The following is a 23,108-nucleotide window of genomic DNA, read 5'->3' on the forward strand; positions in this document are numbered from 1 at the left end:
TTACCCTGCACAGAAACAAAATAACCAACCCAAATCTAACTCTCTCTCTGCAAATCTTATATCTGCCCCCCCTGCAGTGCACATGGGTGGTCATTCAGAGTTGTTCGCTCGCTGCCGTTTTTAGCAGAATTGCGATCAGGATAAAATCCGGCAGTTCTGCGCATGCGTATGGGCCGAAGGGCGCACGCGCTAAGTACTTTCACACAAAACTATGCAATTTTACACAGGGCTGAGCGACGCTTTTCAGTCGCTCTGCTGATCGGTGAGTGATTGACAGGAAGTGGGTGTTTCTGGGTGGTAATTGAGCGGTTTCCGGGAGTGTGCTAATAAACACAGGCGTGCCAGACGAAAACACAGGAGTGGCTGGGGAAACGGGGGAGTGGCTGGCCGAACGCTGGGCATGTTTGTGACGTCAAACCAGGAACCAGTCTGCAGTGATCGCAATCTAGGAGTAGGTCTGGAGCTACTCAGAAACTGCAGGGAAATATTTAATAGCAGAACTGCTATCCTTTCGTTCGCGATTCTGCTAAGCTAAGATACACTCCCTGAGGGCGGCGGCCTAGCGTTTGCAATGCTGCTAAAAGCAGCTAGCGAGCGAACAACTCGGAATGAGGGCCATGGTTTTTCCCAACTACTAACACATTTGCTGCTGTGATCAACTCTGAATTACCCCCATAGTCAGGGACACTATTAATATGTTACACAGCAACAATCACTATTTCCCCCATAAGAGTCCTCTTCTATCTCCTTGAGAGCTGCAGACATCTCTGCGTGTCTCTCAGAACAGTATATATTGTTCTGTGGGTAAATAAACACGTCTCAGAAGTTGTGTACTGAAAGACAAGTATGACATTGATTCTTATTCTCAATCCTAAATGATTGTTTCATAGTTGCTTTGGCAGATTTCCATTGTATGGTTACCATGCCAACTACCAAGATTTTTGCAAATAGGAGAACATTTTGTTTCAGAAGTCTTTTCTTTCCTGAAGGATTAGGGCAGCAAAGTTAATTTAATTTGGATAATAAGCAGTATCCCTATGAGAGCTATTGTCAGGTAGTGTCCAGCTCAGGATCATCTGTAAGACAATCAATCTGTTTTTGGAAACATGCCGATGTTTATGCCTTGCTGTACATTTATCTTTGGTGCAAGCAGTCTTCATCACTGTTTTAAAATTGCATTTAATGCATTCTAAACCACTATGTGTTTGCTATTTTCAAAGTGGTTTTAGACAGCCAGCAGAGATAACTACCTTTCCAGTGAAACACAGAAGCTGCTTGTAAAACGTCTGCTTTTTAACCTTAACCTTGCACAAAGATTATTTTGTTTTTAAGCTATAACAATATGCCAGCGTTCAGCTGCCTTCAATCACGAAAACACCAATGACATTTTAAAGGTAAATGGTTCTCAAAGAGGAAAAACGACAAGAAACAGAAGAATTTGCTCTGGGTACACAGTGTGTGTCAGCATGGTAAGATAGATTTTTTCCCCTAACTTACTGTGAAAAAGATGTAGGCCTATAATCTTGTACTTCGAAAACAGGTACACAGTATTATGTTTTTAAAACATAGGTACAGAATTAGTCATTCTACCACTGTCCAAAAACGCAAAGAAGATGCTCGAAGAGAATGCAGAGGGGGGGGGACAAAGTAGAAAATGCAAGATAAGCGAAGGGTGGCCTTATCGTAACCTTGCGGAACAATGCCGCACAACAGGATCGGAGGTCATGATGATGCAGTTCCATGCGAAACGCGTCATCAACCATTGGGGAATTGGGTGGGGTGTGGGCACTCTGCTCTTTAGGGACTCCGATAGGAGCACAAATGTAAGAGTTTCTCTAACGTTCCCAGAGTATAGGCAAGTCTTATGTAGATTGTTACAAGAAAGACTAATTGCATCTATTGTAATTAAATATTAGCATATGGTCTGCAGGAAAGAGGTATGATGATAGAGCATTGTAGAGGCAGTATCTGAAAACAAAGAATAATGTATATATTCTGCTTTTGATATAGGTTCCAAGGATTACCAATGGCATATCAGTCATTTAAATTATTACAGCCTGTTAATCTCAACCTTCACTTTATAATTTCATATGTTTGAGAACAGGATATTAAAACATGGTTAGTTACCTGCTGGAATAGCGAATAGTATCTTCATGGTGATACTGATCGTCGACATACAACGAGGAAGAGGAAATTGTTGTTGCTAAGGAAGCAGCTTCAAACAAGGATGGCGTGCTTGGTACAAGATCAGGCCGATGTCTTGAATGTAGTGCTGCAGAAAATTAAGCAAGGTACTGTATATGAGCATACATATATCTATAGCATCAGTAGAACTCTAGTGTTGTCATAGTATCAAACCGGAAGCTGCAATCTGGAGTACTAAATATATCCACTGTGATGGAAAAAAAACAAGAGTCATGTTTTTGCCTTTACATCCAGAAAATAGTTGAAGTGAACCCGTCACCTGATCGCAGCGCAGATAACCATTTTGTGATCTGAATCAATAGACTGCAGCCAATAGACTCTACAAACATCATCAAGGCAAAAGGTATTTATGATAGGCTGAATACTGGTTTAGCCCATAAAATGGCTGTATTTACCGTATGTAGGCCAAAGGAAAACTTTAATGGCTACAACAAACTAAGTTGATGCACAATCTGGGCCACACAGGAAGGCTGAAACAGATACAGGTTCATCAAGTACAATCTCTAAATTCAAATAAAATCCCAGAATAACACTGTGATGTCAAAATATTTCCTGCAATAATATATTTTAGAATCACATCCATCAGAATCTCTTGGACTGGTATACCCACAAGCTAAAAATGGTCGCAGAGTTAAGCCCAGTACTCACGGCCCGATGCAGGAGAGATGTGTGCTGAGCGAACCGCTCAGCACACATCTCTCCCGGCGCTCAGCACAGCGCGATCTGTGCTGAGCGTGCGGGGGGAGACGGGGGGGCCGCTCACTTCACCCAGCGGGTGAATTGAGCGACCCGCTAGATTGGCCTGCATGCAGGCCAATCTAGCAGCAGCGATAGCGATGCGTGGGGCTGCGCATCGCTAACGCTGTTAGGGCTACACACGGAGCGATCTTGCTGAAAATCTAAGCAATCTAGTCAGATTGCTTAGATTATCGCTCCGTGTGTACCCCCCTTTAAGGTTTTCGGGTTGCGACTTTTATTACTTTTTTAAAGATTAGTGCCATATTTGCTTTCTGATAATCTTGTGGTACTGATATATTTCAGAGGGAGTCCGTAAATATGTTAAACAGTTGTCTATCAATTACTGAATTTAGGACCTGATTCAGAGATGGATGTAGTTAGCATAGCTGTTGCATAGAGTCAAAATATGCAAAAGACGCAGGAAGTGTCTGAGTTAAAAGACGCCCTCTGCTGGCTCCTGTGATCGCATCATCTGAAAGATCATCGGGGTCACAGTCCGGTTAAACCACACTACTGGAGCCAGCAAACCTCCATCTGAGGACGCAGCCACTGGCTTCGGCACACCCAGAAAATGGGACAGACACGCCCCCATTTTTTTGGTGCGCTACCTGTCGCTGCCCCCAAACTGCAGTAAATCATATAAATCATGCTGCAGCATTTGGGGCACTGCAAGCAACAACGATGTCCAAGAGTTGCATATGCGCAGTGCAGATCTAAAAATACTGGAGATGTGTGTAAACATTGAATTTACATACACCTCTGAATTAGGACCTTAGATGGTTTATCTGTGTTAATCTTGATATTTTTACTGCCAGTTTTAATTTTCACACCCCTCTTTAATGCCCCTTCTAACCCCTTACCCCATTTCTCAAGACTGCTTCTCTTTACATCAAGATAACAGTTTGAGAATATTCAACTAGACGTGGTAAATTTTTGCGCAGAAAAAATGTGGGGTTTCGCTATTTTTGTCCAATGTTCATTATCGGGCAAATCAATTACCCCCCCCTCCCCCATTTTATTTGCGCAAAAAAAATACCCGTTTTCATGCGAAACACACAGGATCACGGATAAGTGCCCAGGTCCTTGTATTTTCACGATTGCAGCAGAGAAAATGGGTCCGTTATTGAAGATTTTTTTCCCCCCTCCTGCCTTGTAGTCCAAGGCACAAGTTGTATTTCGTCAAATGTTACTTTGGAGGTCCTTGTTTTAAGTTCAAAGTCTAGTCAATTTTTTTTCTTACTTTTGTCAATTTGACTTAAGCTTTGTGAGGATACTTACTCTAAAATAAAACCACTGTGATATGAGTGTTGCGCTACAGAATATCAATACATCAGTTAGCGTGGTATCCTATCAGCCATGGTAAATTACCATGGCTAATTACCTCACCTGGGGCATTCCAATTAGCCCCGCTGCCAGCACGTAGCAGAGATTTAGTTTCGCTTCAGGCAGGCGAAACCAAATCTGCATTAAGAAGCCTTTTTTTCCTAGTCATGGATGTGAAAATACACGGTCTGCTGATTTTCGCAGGTCTATGTTTTTTCACGAGAAAAGCAAAAGTAGTTTGGACGTAAAAAAGGGGATTTGATTGGATACCCGGAAAAAAACAACACACAAAAAAAAAGATATGCGAAAAAAACGACACAAAAAAATTATTGCAGCTAATAGTATACTAACATGCAACATAAAAAAAAAATACTACATTAGAAATTACAAACTTTTACAGAAACTTAGCACAAAATAATTTCATTTATTTTTATAATAAACACATCAGACAAAATAATAATAAAATGTAGAAAGACAAAGTTCAATAATTCAAGGCGTGAACATGATCATTGTGAATGTCTGAGGTATTGATACAATGCAAATTTGTTGAGATATTGATTCTTTTTCAGGTGGAACCATGTGACGTGACTGAGTGGCAAAAGAGAGCCATTGTTTTTGGCCAAGAGAATGGCCATGGCCTGGAGGAGATGGCAGCATTTGTTGGTGTGCCATCGAGGACAGTGACCAGTATCCATCTACAGTGGAAAAAGAATGGACACCAATAATCTCAGCGGCGGAACAGAGGCCGAAAGTCGATCATGACAAATCGGTAACGCAGGTATTTAGGGTCTAGCAACCACCAATCATGGTCATGGAATGGGTGCAATGTGGTATAAATGTGATCCAGAGTCATATTGATACCTCTGAAAATCCGAGCTGTCATTAAAGCAGGTGGTGATGTAATGCCACATTAACGTCTAATGTGAGCATTCCATATTATTTAGTCCGGTGTGTTTACATCCTGCTTGCCTGCACTTTTTGGAATAATTGAACATATAACATGACTCTGAAACCATGTTTAATTTTGCACTCAAATATAAGCTGAGAACTGTGGAGAAGTTGCCCATAGCAACCAATCAGCGCTGAGGTAGCATTTATGAAGTACATTCTATAAAATGATAGGCAGAAGCTGGTTGGTTGCTATGGGCAACTTCTCCACCACTCCACTTCTGTACTCTTTTCCCTGCTTGATGCATCAACCCCATAGTCTCAGTCAGACGGGATACAGTTAATTTGCTGGCAGTCGGGATCCTGGCGATCAGGATAACAACGCCGGAATCCTAACTGCTGACAGTACCGTCAGCCGGAATCCTGGCTCACAGGGGCTATTTCCACTCATGGTTGTCCACGACACCCATAGAGTGGGAACATAACTTGTGGCGAGCACAGCGAGCCACCGAGCCCGCAGTGTGCCGAGTGCAGCGAGCCCACAAGGGGACTCTTTGTCTGCCAGCATACTGACGATCGGGATGCCGTTGCTGCTTTACTGACGGCCTGCATCCCGACTGTTGGTAAATCATACTGAACTGAGTCAGAAGCACCAAGAAGCTGCAGCCATTGAAAAACTGCCACCAGCTAAGGTGAGTATTACAGAGGTAAGTATACACATTTACAAAGTGGTATATAGACAGAACTAATGTCTCCCAAAGTTTCCTTACCCTCTTCATCTAGACTGGCGAAACTCTGCCCATCTGTCAGTTTTTTGCTTTTCTCCTCAGGATTGTTGGCAGACAGTATCTCCTGCGATGAAGACTTTAAAGCTGGAATAGAATTGCACCGCCGCTTGGAGGGTGAAGACTTTAAAGCTGAAAAATAATTATAAATAGGTTGTTCTTTTTTCTTTTAATTGTGTAACAATAATATGTCTGTCAATCTACAACAGATGCCATATATAAAAGTGCATTAATTATAATAGTATATAGAACATTAGAGTTTTCGTAGGTAGTGCAAGGAGAGTCAAGGGGAGGGAAGGGGGGGATATCTGTAGTCAGGACACTTGCTTTCTGTCTCTTCATAAAGATGCGTCTGAAGTGGTATGAGACAATAATATATGACTTAGCTCAGGGAATGTGGGTCCTGTGCACCGGATTGATTCTATACCAAGGAGAATTGGTTTAAGTCACCAAGGAAATGTTCAAGTTTAAAATGTTCAAGACTTATGCTCTGATTTAACAAGCTGAATGCCAAACTCGATCCTCAAAGTACCCTAACAGACCAGGTTTTAAGGATATCCATGCATGAGCACAGGCAGCTTAATTAGAAAGGACAGGTCTTGCACCTGTGCAGCCCCACAACCATCAGATTTGTACGTAGACCATCGGGTTTGAGTACAAATCTGAATTAGGCCCTGAGGTTGAGAACCACTGATGTACACAATATACTACTGTATAATCACTAACAATGTTATTTAGTACACGTGAGCAGTGGATTAGCTGACAGCAGGATGAAAAGGTTGCAGTCTAGCAGTGAATGATTGGAGCTATTGAGATCAGTTCTAGTAAAATTAGCAGCTTAACGTGAATGAGTTTAGATAGGCACAGAACTTGTTGTTTATGCTGTCCAGCTGATCCAAGTGATAGCCTCCAAAAGAGAGCTTGATTTTTTAATTTGGAGAAACATTGCTGCCCAGAAAGATTATTGGGTGAGATGTAATGGGGTCTGAGATCGGGATGCCAGCTGATCTCGGACCCTATTATCATGCCTTGTAAGTGACTGCCCCTTTAAGAAAAAAAGTCTGAGATCAGTCGGCATCCCGCACCTCCGGCGATCTCAGACCCTATTACATTCTGCCCATTATATCAGTTTGAAGTTTACATTTATTTTACAGACCAAATGATTTTGCTTAGCTACTCTTCATAAAGTGAGTGGTGGGAGCCTATTCACCAGTCCTGTCCACAGGTAACTGTGCGGGTGAGATTATCCAGTCAGATTCGCTATATGACATGAGATAAATGGGATTTTGTTATGCATACATGTAGAATGACAACAGATTTTCCTGTCTCCATAGCACAGGCTTTTTTGCTTTGTGTGAAGTAATCTGTTCCCCTGTACATATGTGTACACAGCACTGGATACTCATTTCTATTATTAACTCTGAGGGTGCGTCCAGTTTTCATCTGTTACATCATGCTTTGTCGTCTTCTCACATATTACACAAAGGGCTATGAAATCCATGACTTTTCGAATAATGACTCTATAGGTAGCGATATTCACTGCAAGAGTCATATGGCTGCTTACCTTGGACCTTCTTGAAGACCCTGGCACTCATAAATTTCAAAAATCTATCTGCATAAAAACTTGGCCTGTGGACCGACACAGTGTCCTACAAAGGAAATAACAGACATTCATGTTATAAAACAGCAAATCCCGCTAATGCAAATTCCTCTGATAAGCCCATGAGAACAGTTTCCCCCAATGAAATTCTTGTGAAAGTAAATCCCGTTATACAAGATTTTCCCTGAGCTCCCCTGGGGGATTCTTATAGAGTAAATCCAGTGTACTGATTTACAGGAAAATCAAATCTGCCAGCAGGGAAAGCCAGGGATGCTATGCTGGGCTGCCTAACACTGCCCTGGTGTGACTCACAACAATATTCCACGTCTGGGATATTTCTAAATATAAAATGTGGGGGCAACAGAGATTAATACTGTATTCAGTTTACATGTTTTAGGATGGTCACGTTTTTTTTTTTAAAAGAGTTGTGTGTCACATGTGTGTGCTAACAACTCCTGTTACTTTGACTAAGGTGTGAGTAGAGAAATATTTCATCTTATTCATTGTAAGCTGACTGCAGCCTGTGCTTTATCTTTTTAGTTTACACTGGTAGGTTGGCTACAGGTTGATTTTAGCCCTGACCACTTCAAGTTGGCACACTGTACAGTATATACAAACACCACCAGGTGCTTTGCACCTAATAACTGCTGTCCAGTTTCCAGGCTTATATACAGTATGACTACTGTAGCTGATAGGGAAGCAAGGAAAGGACAGATAAACAGTGTCCGTGTGGTATCCGGTCTTTATTTCCACACTCATTAGGTCAACCACTATTGGTCGACATGCATTAGGTCAACATGGTCATTAGGGCGACATGGCAAAGGTCGACACATGAAAAAATCGACATGGGTTTTTCACATATTTTTTTCTTCATTTTTTTTACTTTTTCATACTTTACGATCCTTGTGGACTACGATTGGGTACAGTAACCTGCCCGAAGCTCGCTCACCATGCGAGGGTGCACGTTGCACTAACTGGGATTCCTGATCACTTAACAAAGAAAACGACACCAAAAAACACACAAAAAAACCCCCTAATGTCGACCTTTTTCCATGTCAACCTAGTTCAGGTGTCGACCTAATCACTGACCTAATGACTGTCGACCTAGTTACTGTCGACCCAATGATCCACAGCCCTCCCAGTAACAGAGGGAATGTTTCCTTTTCTATGTGTTCCCACACAGATCTGTGAGTACAGTACACATGCCAGTACCCCCTCTATCACTGCACTGCAGCCAGCCAGACCACTGGGTGTTAGACCTGCATGATAATGTAACAGCAATACATGACTGCCAGCTGGACGCAATGTGGATGTATGCAGTGTACCGCGCATGCATATAAGCAGCATTGCGCATGTGGCCGCAGTGAGGATTTATTCACAAAGTGACGGACAGTCAGTGAGCATATGTGGGTGGTAACGGGAGGGGTACTTAAATACAAGCTTGTCATGCAGCTGGCAATGGCAATCCAGTACACAGTTAAAAAGGTTCCAGCATCTAGTCACAGGTGGCCATATCACATAGGTCATGCTGGCATGTGTAGTTCCACAGCAGATAGGGTGCCACATGTTGCCTACCCTTAGTATGCTGTATTCATGAAAACAGATATCTTACATGGTATTATGACTATGCTTGCTTTCTAGTTGTATAGCATTATATATTATACACATTGGCCCTCAATCCGAGTTGTTTGCTCGCTAGCTGCTTTTAGCAGCATTGCACACGCTAAGCCGCCGCCTACTGGGAGTGAATCTCAGCTTTGCAGAATTGCGAACGAAAGATTAGCAGAATTGCGAATAGAAATTTCTTAGCAGTTTCTGAGTAGCTCCAGACTTACTCCTACACTGCGATCAGTTCAGTCAGTTTCGTTCCTGGTTTGACGTCACAAACACACTCAGCGTTCGCCCAGACACTCCCCCGTTTCTCCAGCCACTCCCGCGTTTTTCCCAGAAACGGCTGCGTTTTTTCACACACACCCATAAAACGGCCAGTTTCCGCCCAGAAACACCCACTTCCTGTCAATCACACTCCGATCACCAGAACGAAGAGATTTCTTCGTTAAGCCGTGAGTAAAATACCAAACTTTTTATCAAATTTACTTGGCGCAGGCGCACTGCGAACGTTGCGCATGCGCAGTTTGCAACTAATCGCACCGATGCAAAGAAAAATAACGAGCGAACAACTCCGAATGAGGGCCATTACTGGAATAGTTGAGAAGAAGAGATAGGGGTATATTCAATTAAAGTCGGATCCATTCCGACAAGCATTTATCGGAATTAATCCGACAGGACGTATTCAATGAACCTATTCTATAGTGTCCACTTTTCTGAGTTACTTTCAATGTTTATTGACTAATTCATGAGATGTACTATCCTGATTCTGCAATCTACCTTTAATTATAATTAAATACATTCTTCTTATGCATTTAAATATTTGTAATTGGCTAATTCCAGCTGAAAGAAAGTATAACCTGTAAACACCACTTGGGGCCCTCCTTTGAGAAACATTATTGATAACAGTAAAGTAAACACCTCGTCCTGCCAAAAGCATTACTGGCAGGTTCTTCTCACTTCACAAAGACATATTTAATGAAGGTCAATACTTATGGGACAAATAAGAAAGATGTAGCCATTCACACTAAAAAAATACAAACAAAAGACTGACTGACATTGTATAGTATGCATCTGAGAAAGCAGAAAGTAAGACGATATATACTAGCATGGGTAGTACAGTATGATGTGTATAGAAAAGATGAAAGAACACATGACATATGGCTCAGCACATCAGTAGGGCTGAATCCTATGCACACTATCTTTTGTAAACACAAATGTAAAGACTTAAGGGGGGTACACACGGAGAGATCCGTGCTTAAAATCTAAGCAATCTTGCTAGATTGCTTAGATTTTAAGCACGGATCTGCCGTGTGTATGCCCTCCAGCGATAGCGATGCGCGGCCCCGCGCATCGCTATCGCCGATGCTAGATTGAGCCTGCATGCAGGCTCAATCTAGCGAGTCGCTCACTTCACCGTTGTGTGAAGTGAGCGGCCCCCCGTCGGCTTTCCCCCTCGCTCAGCACATCGCGCTGTGCTGAGCGGGGTGAGAGATGTGTGCTGAGCGGTCTGTGTTAAGATCGCTCAGCACACATCTCTCCCGTGAGTACCCCCCTTTAAGGTGTGGACTGACTTCTTGGTAACACAGAGGCATATACAAAGCACAGAAACAACTGTTGGTATGATAACTGTTTAGCAAGGAAATGTAGCTTTTTCTTTAAATGAAGAATTATATCTGTACGAATGAAGAAATTGACAATAATTTAAATTGTTAGCTCTTTTGGTCTGGGTAGTCTGTATATTTGATTGCAAAACTGATTAAACAATTTGACCAGCAATTTCAGTTTGCCTAACCTGCAGGCTATTTTACACCTCTCTAAAGTTAGTCAAGGACTAAAACATGTTACTGTTTTAACTCAATTACATAAATCCGGATTCAGAACTCTAATTTAATTAATGCTGTTTTATAGGGCTATGTAATAAAAGTAGGGTATTTGTTACAGGCACAATCCTAAGTAACTTCATTGCTATTTTACATTTTGATTTACAGAGTAAACGATTTATCAATGTGATTTATTTAACATGAAAGTAATGTTTAATAAATATTGTAAACTCACCCCATCATAAACTAATGCTTTCCATGAGTGTTCCAACTTCTTCATCAGCCTAAAGACAAATCAATGGAAGTAAGTAAATGCCATGCTTAAAATGCTGGTTTTATTATCCGAATATATCATTATTCACACTACTGAAGGGTAATTTACAAACATGCAAAAATGATAAAGTGCAGAGTAAATGCTGCTTTGTTATGTTACAAGGCGGATGGCATTCAGTGTGGGGGCACAACAAGGAAAATAAAAACACTGAATTAGTGTGGTTATGCTGCATAAACCTTGGCACCCCAGACAATGGCCTTGGTTAGCCTATGGGTGTTCGTAGCTTTGTCTGCCAGGACTATAAAAGTCTGCACCTTCTACAAAGAGGTGGGTGGATAGAAACATTTAATGCTAAGGGCTTGATTTAGAGATGGTCGCAACGTGCAGTGGAGCGATTTTTTTGCCCGTGCACATCTGCCACAATGGTCCTGAGACAGCAGTCACAGTGAAGATTTATTCGCAAAGTGACAGTCAGGGAGCATTTGTGGGCAGAATGGGGGTGGCTGCTCAAAGGCGTGTTACGACAATTTCGGGTGCATTTCACCGCTAGTGACTGCATTCCCGTATGCAGTAAACATGACTCTAGCGTCTTACTTCCAATGGACATGCTGTGCAACCATACCGAAACCATATCAGAAGGTTGAATACTGACCAATGTGCATTCGAAGGTTTCATTTCGTACAGAAGTGGTCTGAGATGCTGCCAGTGGGTATCTCAGTACCAATTGGCTGCGACAATTTCATATTTTCGGTAGGGGCATATCCTTGTCCTCCCACAAAACAATTTGAATTCAATGGCTGGTCAGAGCTGCTGTAAACCTTGCCCTGTTCTATATTTTTAATGGTGCACGCTTGGTACCTTCCAGTTGCACTTTTGCAGAAAAGGGCTTTGCTAAGGACACTTCAAGTACAGTGGTGTTTGAAAGTTTGAGAATCCTTCAGGATTTTCTATATTTCTGCTAAAAATTTGGCCTAAAACTACCTCAGATTTTTATGCAAGTCCTAAAAGTAGATAAAGAGTACCAAATCAAACAAATGAGACAAAAAAAATTAGACATGCTAATTTTTTTATTGAGGAAAATTACCAAATATCACATATCTGTACGTGGCAAAAGATGTGACCCTTTAGACTTAGCAGATGTTTTAAATTTGAAATTAGAGTCAGGTATTTTCAACCTATGGGATGACAACCAGGTGTGAGTGGACAACCTGTCTTTTTTAAAAGAACAGAGACCTATCAAAGTCTGATGTTCACAACACATGTTTGTGGAAGTGTATCATGCCCGAACAAAGGATATTTCTGAGGACCTCAGAAATAGAGTTGTTGAAGCTCATCAGGATGGGAACAAAACCATCTCTAAAGAGTTTGGACTCCATCAATCAACAGTCAGACAGATTGCATACAAATGGATGAAATTCCACACCATTATTGCCCTCCCCAGGAGTGGTCAACCAACAAAGATCACGCCAAAAGCAAGGCATCTAATAGTTCGAAAGGTAACAAAGAAACCCAAGGTAACCTCTAAGCATCTGAAGGCCTATCTCAAATCAGCTAATGTTAATGTTCAAGAGTCCATCATCAGGAGGACACTGAACAACAATGGTGTGCATGGTATGATTGCAAGGAGAAAGCCGCTGCTCTCCAAAAAGAATATTGCTGCCCATCTGAGGTTTGCTAAAGATCTCCTGGACAAGCCAGAAGGCTATTAGAACAATGATTGTGGACAAATGAGTCCAAAATAGAGCTGTTTGGTTTAATGAGAAGTGTTGTGTTTGGAGAAACAAGAACATTGCATTACAGCATGAAAACCTCATATCATCTGTGAAACACTTCGGTATCATGGTTTGGGCCTGTCTTGCTGCATCTGGCCTAGGATGACTTCCCTTCATTGATGGGACAATGAATTGTGAATTATAACAGAATATTCTAAATGAAAATGTCACAACATCTGTCCATGAGCTGCTTCACGAGAGTACGTGGGTCATGCAGCAAGAAATGACCCAGTGCACACAAGTCTTTCGACCAAAGATGGTTAAAGAAGAATAAATGTAAAGTTTTGGAATAGCCAAGTCGAAGTTCTGACCTTGGGGGTGATTCAGACCTGATCACATGCTAGCTTTTTTCGTTGCGCTGCGATCAGGTCAGAACTGCGCGTGTGTATGCACCGCAATGTGCAGGCGCGTCGTTCAGGTACAAAGCGGATCGTTGCTGTGCGATGGGTTTTACGAAGAATCTATTCGCACAGCCGACTGCAAGGAGATTGACAGGAAGAGGGCGTTTGTGGGTGGCAACTGACCGTTTTCAGGGAGTGGTTGGAAAAACGCAGGCGTGTCCAAGCGTTTGCAGGGCGGGTGTCTGACGTCAATTCCAGTCCCGGACAGGCTGAAGTGATCGCAGCGGCTGAGTAAGTCCTGGGCTACTCAGAAACTGCAAAAGATCTTTTTGTACCGCTCGGCTGCACATGCGTTCGCACACTTGCACAGCTAAAATACACTCCCCTATAGGCAGCGACTATCTGATCGCAGCAGTGCAAAAAAAACCCAGCGAGCGATCAGGTCTGAATTAGGCTCTTTAATCTAATTGATATGTTGTGGAAGGACCTGCAGTGAGCAGTTCATGGGAGGAAACCCACCAACATAACACGGTTGAAGTGGTTTTGTATGGAGGAACAGAGTATAATTCTTCCAAGCTGATGTTCAAGATTCAACAATTACCAGAATCATTTACACGCAGTTATTGCTGCACAAGGGGGTCATACCAGATACTGAAAGCAAAGGTTCACATACTTTTGGCACTCACAGATATGTGATATTGGGTTATTTTCCTCAATAAAAAAATTAGCATGTCTAATTTTTTTTTGTCTCATTTGTTAATTTGGGGCCTGATTCAGGTTGGATTGCAAACTCTGCTAAGTAGCAGAATTTGCAATCCTTGTGAACACATACTGGGGCCGCCCAGCATGATGACAGTTCCCCCATCATCAAGCAGCAATTGTGATCGCATCGCAATTTCTGCTTGATCGTAGAAATTAAGGTTGCTTCCTGCAGACGCAGCCACCGCGATCACGCCCTCGTCACACCCCTGTTCACGACGCCATGCTCCCGTTTTGATGCCACGCCCCTGCAACTCCTCCATCTCTACCTAGGAAATGGAGCGTTGCCGCCCACCCGACCTTGCGAACACCTCTGCCTGATTGACAGGCAGAGATGTTTGCATTTTCTGCGGGTAACCGCAGAAAATGCAGATGCATGCGCAGGACGGGCACTGCGCATGCACCTGCATTGCGATCCAACCTGAATCGGGCCCAAGGTTCTTTTTATGTACTTTTATCTACTTTTGGGACTTGTGTGATAATCTGAGGAAGTTTTAGGCCAAATTTCATCAGAAATATAGAAAATGATGAAGGGTTTACAAACTTTCAAGGACCACTGTAATATAATAACATCTTCAATATGTTGGAGTTTGTAGTAACATTTTTTACTGGCTTCACAATGCACATTTTGTATCTGCAAATTTCAGTGCTGAATGAATTTTTTAGATGTTTCCAAAGACTGAATTGTAGGCGTGCCCATTAAAGTGTACATGATAAGCAATCATTCGCACTTGTGGACAAAGAGGCACGAGGCAGTGCAGAGCCACAATTTTTGCGATGCAAGTCTTTTAATAAAGCCTGTAAAGTGCCATAGAATGTGGTGGCACAATCTAAACAACATAACCATTGTACTATAAAGATATGCACAGTAAAAGTAGTTAAATGGAGGTGTGAGACTATTTCTTACCTGTAGGACTGCAGAATGTCGATAATACCCATAAAAAGCAGAAGCCGTTCTCCTCTATGGTTTTTTGCTGGAATGCCACCCATCCTACCATAAAAGTAAGTTCATAATTATAAAACCTGTTTTCTTGCTGTGACCATTAAAATACTGAAGTACTAAGCTTTAATCTTAGTAAGAGTTAACAATATATATATATATATATATATATATTATACACAATAGTACCCTTATCTTGCGCCAAACTCAGAGCAGCACAACGGGGGAGATCTCTGTTGAAAGATCTCTAAAGAATACAAGATACAAACAAAATTCCCAAGTGCGCTATATAGGAACGTCTTTACGGTAATTCTTCCAATGTTGTTTCCATAGGTGTAAGTTGGATATTGGAGAAAGTTTGTGACCGGGAACCTGTAACGGACACCCCTCACCAAATGGTCACCCAAACAAGAGGCCCAAGGCCAATTAATAAAAGATTATTTAAATAACATTCATTTGAACAAATGCAATTTTTACATAGTTCATCATGTAATGAGTATACAGATAGTAAATATAAATGTCAGTAAAAAAGACAACCACTGCGTTTGTTGAATAATTTGAACTCTAGATACTCCCTCACCTTTTTAAGGTGTGAGCTCACAAGGGAGTATCTTCACAAACTAAGTAGGAACTTCTGACTGACAAACCCAACGCGTTTCGTCTTATCGACTTCATCAGGGGTAACAAATATAGATGACAGGTTTACTTGAGTTTAAATGTAGAAAATCACAACCTTAAAAATAAGGATAGTAAAATCTCCTATTTTAGCTCCTGGAGGGGGCTTATTATAGATGGAAATTTCCACATGCTACCTTAAAAATAATTAAAAGAACTCTATTTACTGAGTTCCTTATAAAAACTATTGATTGAAGTTCTTTTTAAAGATACTGGCAGTTATACATCCATATTTTGGTGGACTATGGAGAATATCCAGATCTTATAATCAGAATTATTTCAGATTCGGGTGCTTACCCATAAAAATATAATTCAAAAAGTATAAAGCTGATTTGACAATCACAATGTAATGCAACTTCCTCAGTAAAGCTCACAGAACGGATCCTGGAGAGCTTTGGCTGTGCATGGAAGTGGTCATTCTGCCACTTCCATGCACAGCCAAAACTCTCCAGGATCCGTTCTGTGAGCTTCCATCCAGGAGCTAATATAGGAGATTTTACTATCCTTATATTTAAGGTTGTGATTTTCTACATTTAAACTCACTTATGACAAGTAAACCTGTCATTTATATTTGTTACCCCTGATGAAGTCGATAAGACGAAACGCGTTGGGTTTGTCAGTCAGAAGTTTCCTACTTAGTTTGTGAAGATACTCCCTTGTGAGCTCACACCCTAAAAAGGTGAGGGAGTATCTAGAGTTCAAATTATTCAACAAGCGTAGTGGTTGTCTTTTTTACTGACATTTATATTTACTATCTGTATACTCATTACATGATGAACTATGTAAAAATTGCATTTGTTCAAATGAATGTTATTAAAATAATCTTTTATTAATTGGCCTTGGGCCTCTTGTTTGGGTGACCATTTGGTGAGGGGTGTCCGTTACAGGTTCCCGGTCACAAACTTTCTCCAATATCCAACTTACACCTATGGAAACAACATTGGAAGAATTACCGTAAAGACGTTCCTATATAGCGCACTTGGGAATTTTGTTTATATATATATATATATATATATATATCCGTGTGATGCAGTAGGCACTCCTGTATTGCATATATGGCCGGGGTGCCCTCCTTCCAATAATTACACTGTGTATGGCTTGTAACAGTGAAAGAACAATCCTCCGTTCCCAAAGAACAAACACAGGCGGCACTCCACGGACTTGTGCAAATAGAAATACTTTAGTGAGTAAAATCACAGCATGAATGGTCCGACGTTGAGTGCCGCCTGTGTTTGTTCTTTGGGAACGGAGGATTGTTCTTTCACTGTTACAAGCCATACACAGTGTATACACAGTGTATATATATATATATATATATATATATATGGAAAAGAGGCACTCAATCAATCATTCTTGAATAAATTGCAGCCATCTGCAAGCCTTGCAGATGGCTCTGGATGGTGGAAGGTGACTGTGACTTGGTGTGCGAGTCTTGAACAGTCCACATGGGACCGAGGTCGACGGACGTACTGGTTTGATCTTTATCACATCCTTTCTATGTGCAAAACATTTGTTTATCAAAAAGCATTTGATGATGCTGCATAAGCTGCAATTTATTCAAGAATGTTTTTGCTGAGCAACCACCATCAATGTGATTCCACCTGAAATGCCCATGGTTGGGTGAAAATAAACATTTATAAGATTTTTTCATATACCATGATTGATTGAGTGCCTCTTTTCCATATATATTTGTACTGGACCATTAAGGAACAGATTATAGAGAGCACCTGGATATACCATTTTTCAAAGTGTGCAAATGTCTATATATCTTTATATATATATATATATATATATATATATATATAGGCGAAGTAAAAAAAAAATTACATAAAGAGAACATACAAACTACACACATTTAAGTCGCTATACTTGCAAATATGCGCAGCGAGCACAGCAATATATGGTAACACACGCATTTACACAGACATGCCACAGAGATGGATTCGACACTTATTTCATACAGTACATAATTATAATAATATCAAGCGCCAGACATCATGATGATTTAAAATTATCTAATGAATTAATGTCATGAATGTGTATTATTTGAACGAAACCAGATACACCTGTCATGTTTACTATTGAAACAACCAGCTTAATGTGTAGATTAATTTGATACTTTTTATTAAGTTGTAGTACATTGCAACACGGAATTATGATTAAATCACTTTTATTAGAACAATGGATGTTCCGAATGGGACAGTGGACAGGAAACTCAGGCCAGCCCCTTTGGACGTCTTCAAGGCTGAACCTGATCAGCATATACAAAGAGAACAGTGACTCATCATGAACCCCTCCCCCAGGAACTAGTTAACACACTGATCACCCAGGAAGGTAGTTCCTGTTTTTGGTCTCAGAGTTGCTGTAAGGTCTCAGTGGAAGATGAAGTCCAAGCATTACATTACAGAGAGAGAGAGTGACATGGAAAGACGAATTTATATAACTTAAGGATAATGGTATTGTATCGCTGGCATGTAACTGTTTGTAATTGTATGTAACTATGTTTTAACTGCTTACTGTGTGAGTTGTATTCATGTAACTATAGGTATACTGTACTTTGTAATATATATTGAATCCATATCCTTTTTAATAACAAATATATACTTCAATGAGCTTTGGAACTCAGATAATGTGTGGGTGTATTGTTTTCTCTTATGGGATACAGTGTTTTGCGATGTACAGCACACTTTTATCGTATATGGTAATAAGATGCGCCTGGCGTCTGCAATATATATTAGAGCGGGCATTTTAAATATTTGTGAGAAATCAATTTGGCATTCTTAGATGGGGGCTGGTCCGCGATATCATGTTCTTAATGATGCACTGTACATTACGAACGCGGCTGTAATTGACCGGCTCCGATGGACGCATCGAGAAGCTGATGAAAATAACATCCACGTTACTGTATTGTTGTGTTATCAGTAAGCCGCTGATATGAAATTCAAGGAACAATGCATTTCTGATAATATTTAAGATGCAAAAATGTATTTTAATTGTTGCAAAACAAGGTTCAAATAAGTCATATTGTGTTTGATTCAGATTGGATTGCTTATCTGTTAAGTAGGTTTAAAAGTATATTTAAAAGTTGCTGCATAGCCTTGATATAGTTTTTATTTTTAACTCAGGCCTAAAATAACTTCTGGTGCTTGTATGATGTGTGATTTCTTTGTGACAAATGAAGCCGCATGGTCTGTCCTCCATTTTGGACTAACCTCATGGCCTGTCCACCATTTTGTGTAACCCTCATGGATGTGGAAGGGGGAGGAGCAGCGGCCATTTTGGGAACGTCATTTTTCTAAATGGCTGATTTTCACTGATCAGAATAATCAGCTTTCCTTGGTCACATCAAACACCATTTATGAGTTACCAATGCATTTATTTAACCCATGCCATAGTCGATTACAAATAGTTTCAGCTGGGCCTAGTGAGAGTTAAGAGATGAATACTTGATGTAAGAATTACACACAGAAAAAAAAAGAAAACTTTTTTTTTTCTTTTACCTCTAGGATTTAGTTAAAATCTGCTTGCTAGTTTAGGATAGCCATTGAAATGTTAATTAACCTGTCCCACTACCCTCTTGAACAGGCATATGAACCTCTGTTGATATGCAAATTAGAAGCACTGAATGGGTAAATGAGTCTCAGGAGACCAGTGAATGGTACATATATATAATTATTATAATTATGTGTATATTTATATCAGTGTATGTTCTGCAAGAAAGCTATCCAATCTGAATCATATCATTTAAATTATTGATTATTGCTAGAGTCATTATAGATCTGTGTGAAACAGGATACATTTGTTGCTATATAGTTAAAACTAAAATAAATGTTTAAGGAAGTAAGTATAAAGACACAAACGCAGGTCTGCATAAAAGTTTATACAGAACAAGTTGTGTCTAGTGGGCAATAGTAGTTAGTATTGCTCACATTTATAGAAGCTGTGTGATTTGTTTTATTGCGGACGCAGGGTTTTGTACACGTGTCTCGGGCAAAGTAAAGGACTGCGCACGCAGCGTAAGAGACACGCACGGTCGCGTGTTTGCGCAAAGTGCGTAAGAATGCTGGCGCTAAGTACAAATTATACAATAGTGTCGTTTAGTTCAAAAGCAGGTTACTCTAAATTTAGTTTAAAAAAAATAAGAATTTACTGTAATTCTATTTCTCGTAGTCCGTAGTGGATGCTGGGGACTCCGTAAGGACCATGGGGAATAGACGGGCTCCGCAGGAGACTGGGCACTCTATAGAAAGATTTAGGACTATCTGGTGTGCACTGGCTCCTCCCCCTATGACCCTCCTCCAAGCCTCAGTTAGGAACTGTGCCCGGAAGAGCTGACACAATAAGTAAGGATTTTTGAATCCCGGGTAAGACTCATACCAGCCACACCAATCACACCATGTAACACGTGATAGGAACCCCGGTTAACAGTATGATAACAAATGGAGCCTCTGAAGAGATGGCTCACAACAAAACCCGATATTTGTAACAATAACTATGTACAGGTATTGCAGACAATCCGCACTTGGGATGGGCGCCCAGCATCCACTACGGACTACGAGAAATAGAATTACCGGTGAGTAAATTCTTATTTTCTCTGACGTCCTAGTGGATGCTGGGGACTCCGTAAGGACCATGGGGATTATACCAAAGCTCCCAAACGGGCGGGAGAGTGCGGATGACTCTGCAGCACCGAATGAGAGAATTCCAGGTCCTCCTCAGCCAGGGTATCAAATTTGTAGAATTTTGCAAACGTGTTTGCCCCCGACCAAGTAGCTGCTCGGCAAAGTTGTAAAGCCGAGACCCCTCGGGCAGCCGCCCAAGATGAGCCCACCTTCCGTGTGGAATGGGCTTTTACAGATTTAGGCTGCGGTAAGCCTACCGCAGAATGCGCCAGCTGAATAGTACTACAAATCCAGCGCGCAATAGACTGCTTAGAAGCAGGAGCACCCAGCTTGGTGGGTACATACAGGATAAACAGCGAGTCAGTCTTTCTGACTCCAGCCGTCCTGGAAATATAAATTTTTAGGGCCCTGACTACGTCCAGCAACTTGGAATCCTCCAAGTCCCTAGTAGCCGCAGGCACCACAATAGGTTGGTTCAAGTGAAAAGCTGAGACCACCTTTGGGAGAAACTGAGGACAAGTCCTCAATTTTGCCCTATCCATATGGAAAATCAGATAAGGGCTTTTACAAGACAAAGCCGCCAATTCTGAAACCCGCCTGGCCGACGCCAGGGCCAACAGCATGACCACTTTCCACGTGAGATATTTTAAATCCACAGTCTTAAGTGGTTCGAACCAATGTGATTTCAGGAATGCCAAAACCACATTGAGATCCCAAGGTGCCACTGGGGGCACAAAAGGAGGCTGAATATGCAGTACTCCATTGACAAAAGTCTGAACTTCAGGCAGTGAAGCCAGTTCTTTTTGGAAGAAAATCGACAGAGCCGAAATCTCAGGGTAGGGATGACTTCCTCCGGAATACCCTTTTCCTTCAGGATCCAGTGTTCAACCGCCATGCCGTCAAACGCAGCCGCGGTAAGTCTTGGAACAGACAGGGTCCCTGCTGCAGCAGGTCTTGTCTGAGCGGCAGAGGCCAAGGGTCCTCTGTAAGCATCTCTTGAAGTTCCGGGTACCAAGCTCTTCTTGGCCAATCCGGAACCACGAGTATGGTTTTCACTCCTCGCCTTCTTATTATCCTCAGTACCTTGGGTATGAGAGGTAGAGGAGGAAACACATAAACCGACTGGTACACCCATGGTGTCACTAGAGCGTCCACCGCTATCGCCTGAGGGTCTCTTGACCGGGCGCAATATCTTTTCAACTTCTTGTTGAGGCGGGACGCCATCATGTCTACCTGTGGTTTTTCCCACCGGTTGACCAGCATTTGGAAGACTTCTGGATGAAGTCCCCATTCTCCCGGGTGGAGGTCGTGCCTGCTGAGGAAGTCTGCTTCCCAGTTGTCCACTCCCGGAATGAACACTGCCGTCAGTGCTAACACATGATTCTCTGCCCATCTGAGAATCCTTGTGGCTTCTGCCATCGCCATCCTGCTTCTCGTGCCGCCCTGTCTGTTTACATGGGCGACCGCCGTGATGTTGTCTGACTGGATCAGTACCGGCTGGTTTTGAAGCAGGGGTCTTGCCTGGCTTAGGGCATTGTAAATGGTCCTTAGCTCCAGGATATTTATGTGAAGAGAAATCTCCTGATTTGACCACAGTCCTTGGAAATTTCTTCCCTTTGTGACTGCCCCCCAGCCCCGAAGGCTGGCATCCGTGGTCACCAGGACCCAGTCCTGTATTCCGAATCTGCGGCCCTCTAGTAGATGAGCCCTCTGCAGCCACCACAGCAGCGACACCCTGGTTCTGGCCGATAGGGTTATCCGCTGTTGCATCTGGAGATGGGACCCGGACCATTTGTCCAACAGGTCCCACTGGAACGTCCTTGCGTGGAACCTTCCGAATGGAATTGCTTCGTACGAAGCTACCATTTTTCCCAGGACTCGTGTGCATTGATGTACCGACACTTTTCCTGGTTTTAGGATGTCTCTGACCAGAGATGACAATTCCTCGGCTTTTTCCAGTGGAAGAAACACTCTTTTCTGGTCTGTGTCCAGAATCATTCCCAGGAACAGAAGACGTGTCGTCGGGACCAGCTGTGACTTTGGAATGTTTAGAATCCAGCCGTGCTGTTGTAGCACTTCCTGAGAAAGTGCCACCCCCACTATCAACTGTTCTTTGGACCTCGCCTTTATCAGGAGATCGTCCAAGTACGGGATAATTAAAACTCCCTTCTTGCGAAGGAGTATCATCATTTCGGCCATTACCTTGGTAAAGACCCTCGGTGCCGTGGATAACCCAAACGGCAGCGTCTGGAACTGATAGTGACAGTCCTGTACCACAAATCTGAGGTACTCCTGGTGCGGAGGGTAAATGGGGACATGCAGGTACGCATCCTTGATGTCCAGGGATACCATGTAATCCCCCTCCTCCAGGCTCGCAATAACCGCCCTGAGCGATTCCATCTTGAACTTGAACCTTTTGATATAAGTGTTCAAGGCTTTTAAATTTAAGATGGGTCTCACCGAACCGTCCGGTTTCGGTACCACAAACATTGTGGAGTAGTAACCCTTTCCTTGCTGAAGGAGGGGTATCTTGACAATCACTTTCTGTGAATACAGTTTTTGAATTGCCACCAACACTGCCTCCCTGGCAGAGGGAGTTGCCGGCAAGGCAGATTTTAGGAAACGGCGGGGGGGAGACGTCTCGAATTCCAGCCTGTACCCCTGAAATACTACTTGAAGGACCCAGGGTACCACTTGTGAGAGAGCCCACTGTGTGCTGAAAAACCTGAGACGTGCCCCCACCGTTCCCGATTCC

At 42.1% G+C, this 23,108-nt stretch overlaps 1 protein-coding gene across 4 annotated transcripts in view; it reads right to left on the minus strand.

Moving 5' to 3' along the window:
* The window catches only part of PIP5K1B (phosphatidylinositol-4-phosphate 5-kinase type 1 beta), a 301,363-nt gene that overhangs the window by 33,558 nt on the left and 244,697 nt on the right, over window positions 1–23,108 (minus strand). For all 4 annotated transcript variants that reach the window (XM_063913919.1, XM_063913920.1, XM_063913922.1 and 1 more), the window contains 5 exons: window positions 15,024–15,107; window positions 11,206–11,254; window positions 7,504–7,588; window positions 5,925–6,071; window positions 2,128–2,272 (listed from right to left, as the gene is read on the minus strand). In XM_063913919.1, the coding sequence (XP_063769989.1) occupies window positions 2,128–2,272; window positions 5,925–6,071; window positions 7,504–7,588; window positions 11,206–11,254; window positions 15,024–15,107 (510 nt within the window). The remainder of the gene's footprint in view (window positions 1–2,127; window positions 2,273–5,924; window positions 6,072–7,503; window positions 7,589–11,205; window positions 11,255–15,023; window positions 15,108–23,108) is intronic.

The sequence above is a fragment of the Pseudophryne corroboree genome, chromosome 1 (assembly GCF_028390025.1).
Source record: "Pseudophryne corroboree isolate aPseCor3 chromosome 1, aPseCor3.hap2, whole genome shotgun sequence".
Taxonomy (NCBI): Eukaryota; Metazoa; Chordata; class Amphibia; order Anura; family Myobatrachidae; genus Pseudophryne; species Pseudophryne corroboree.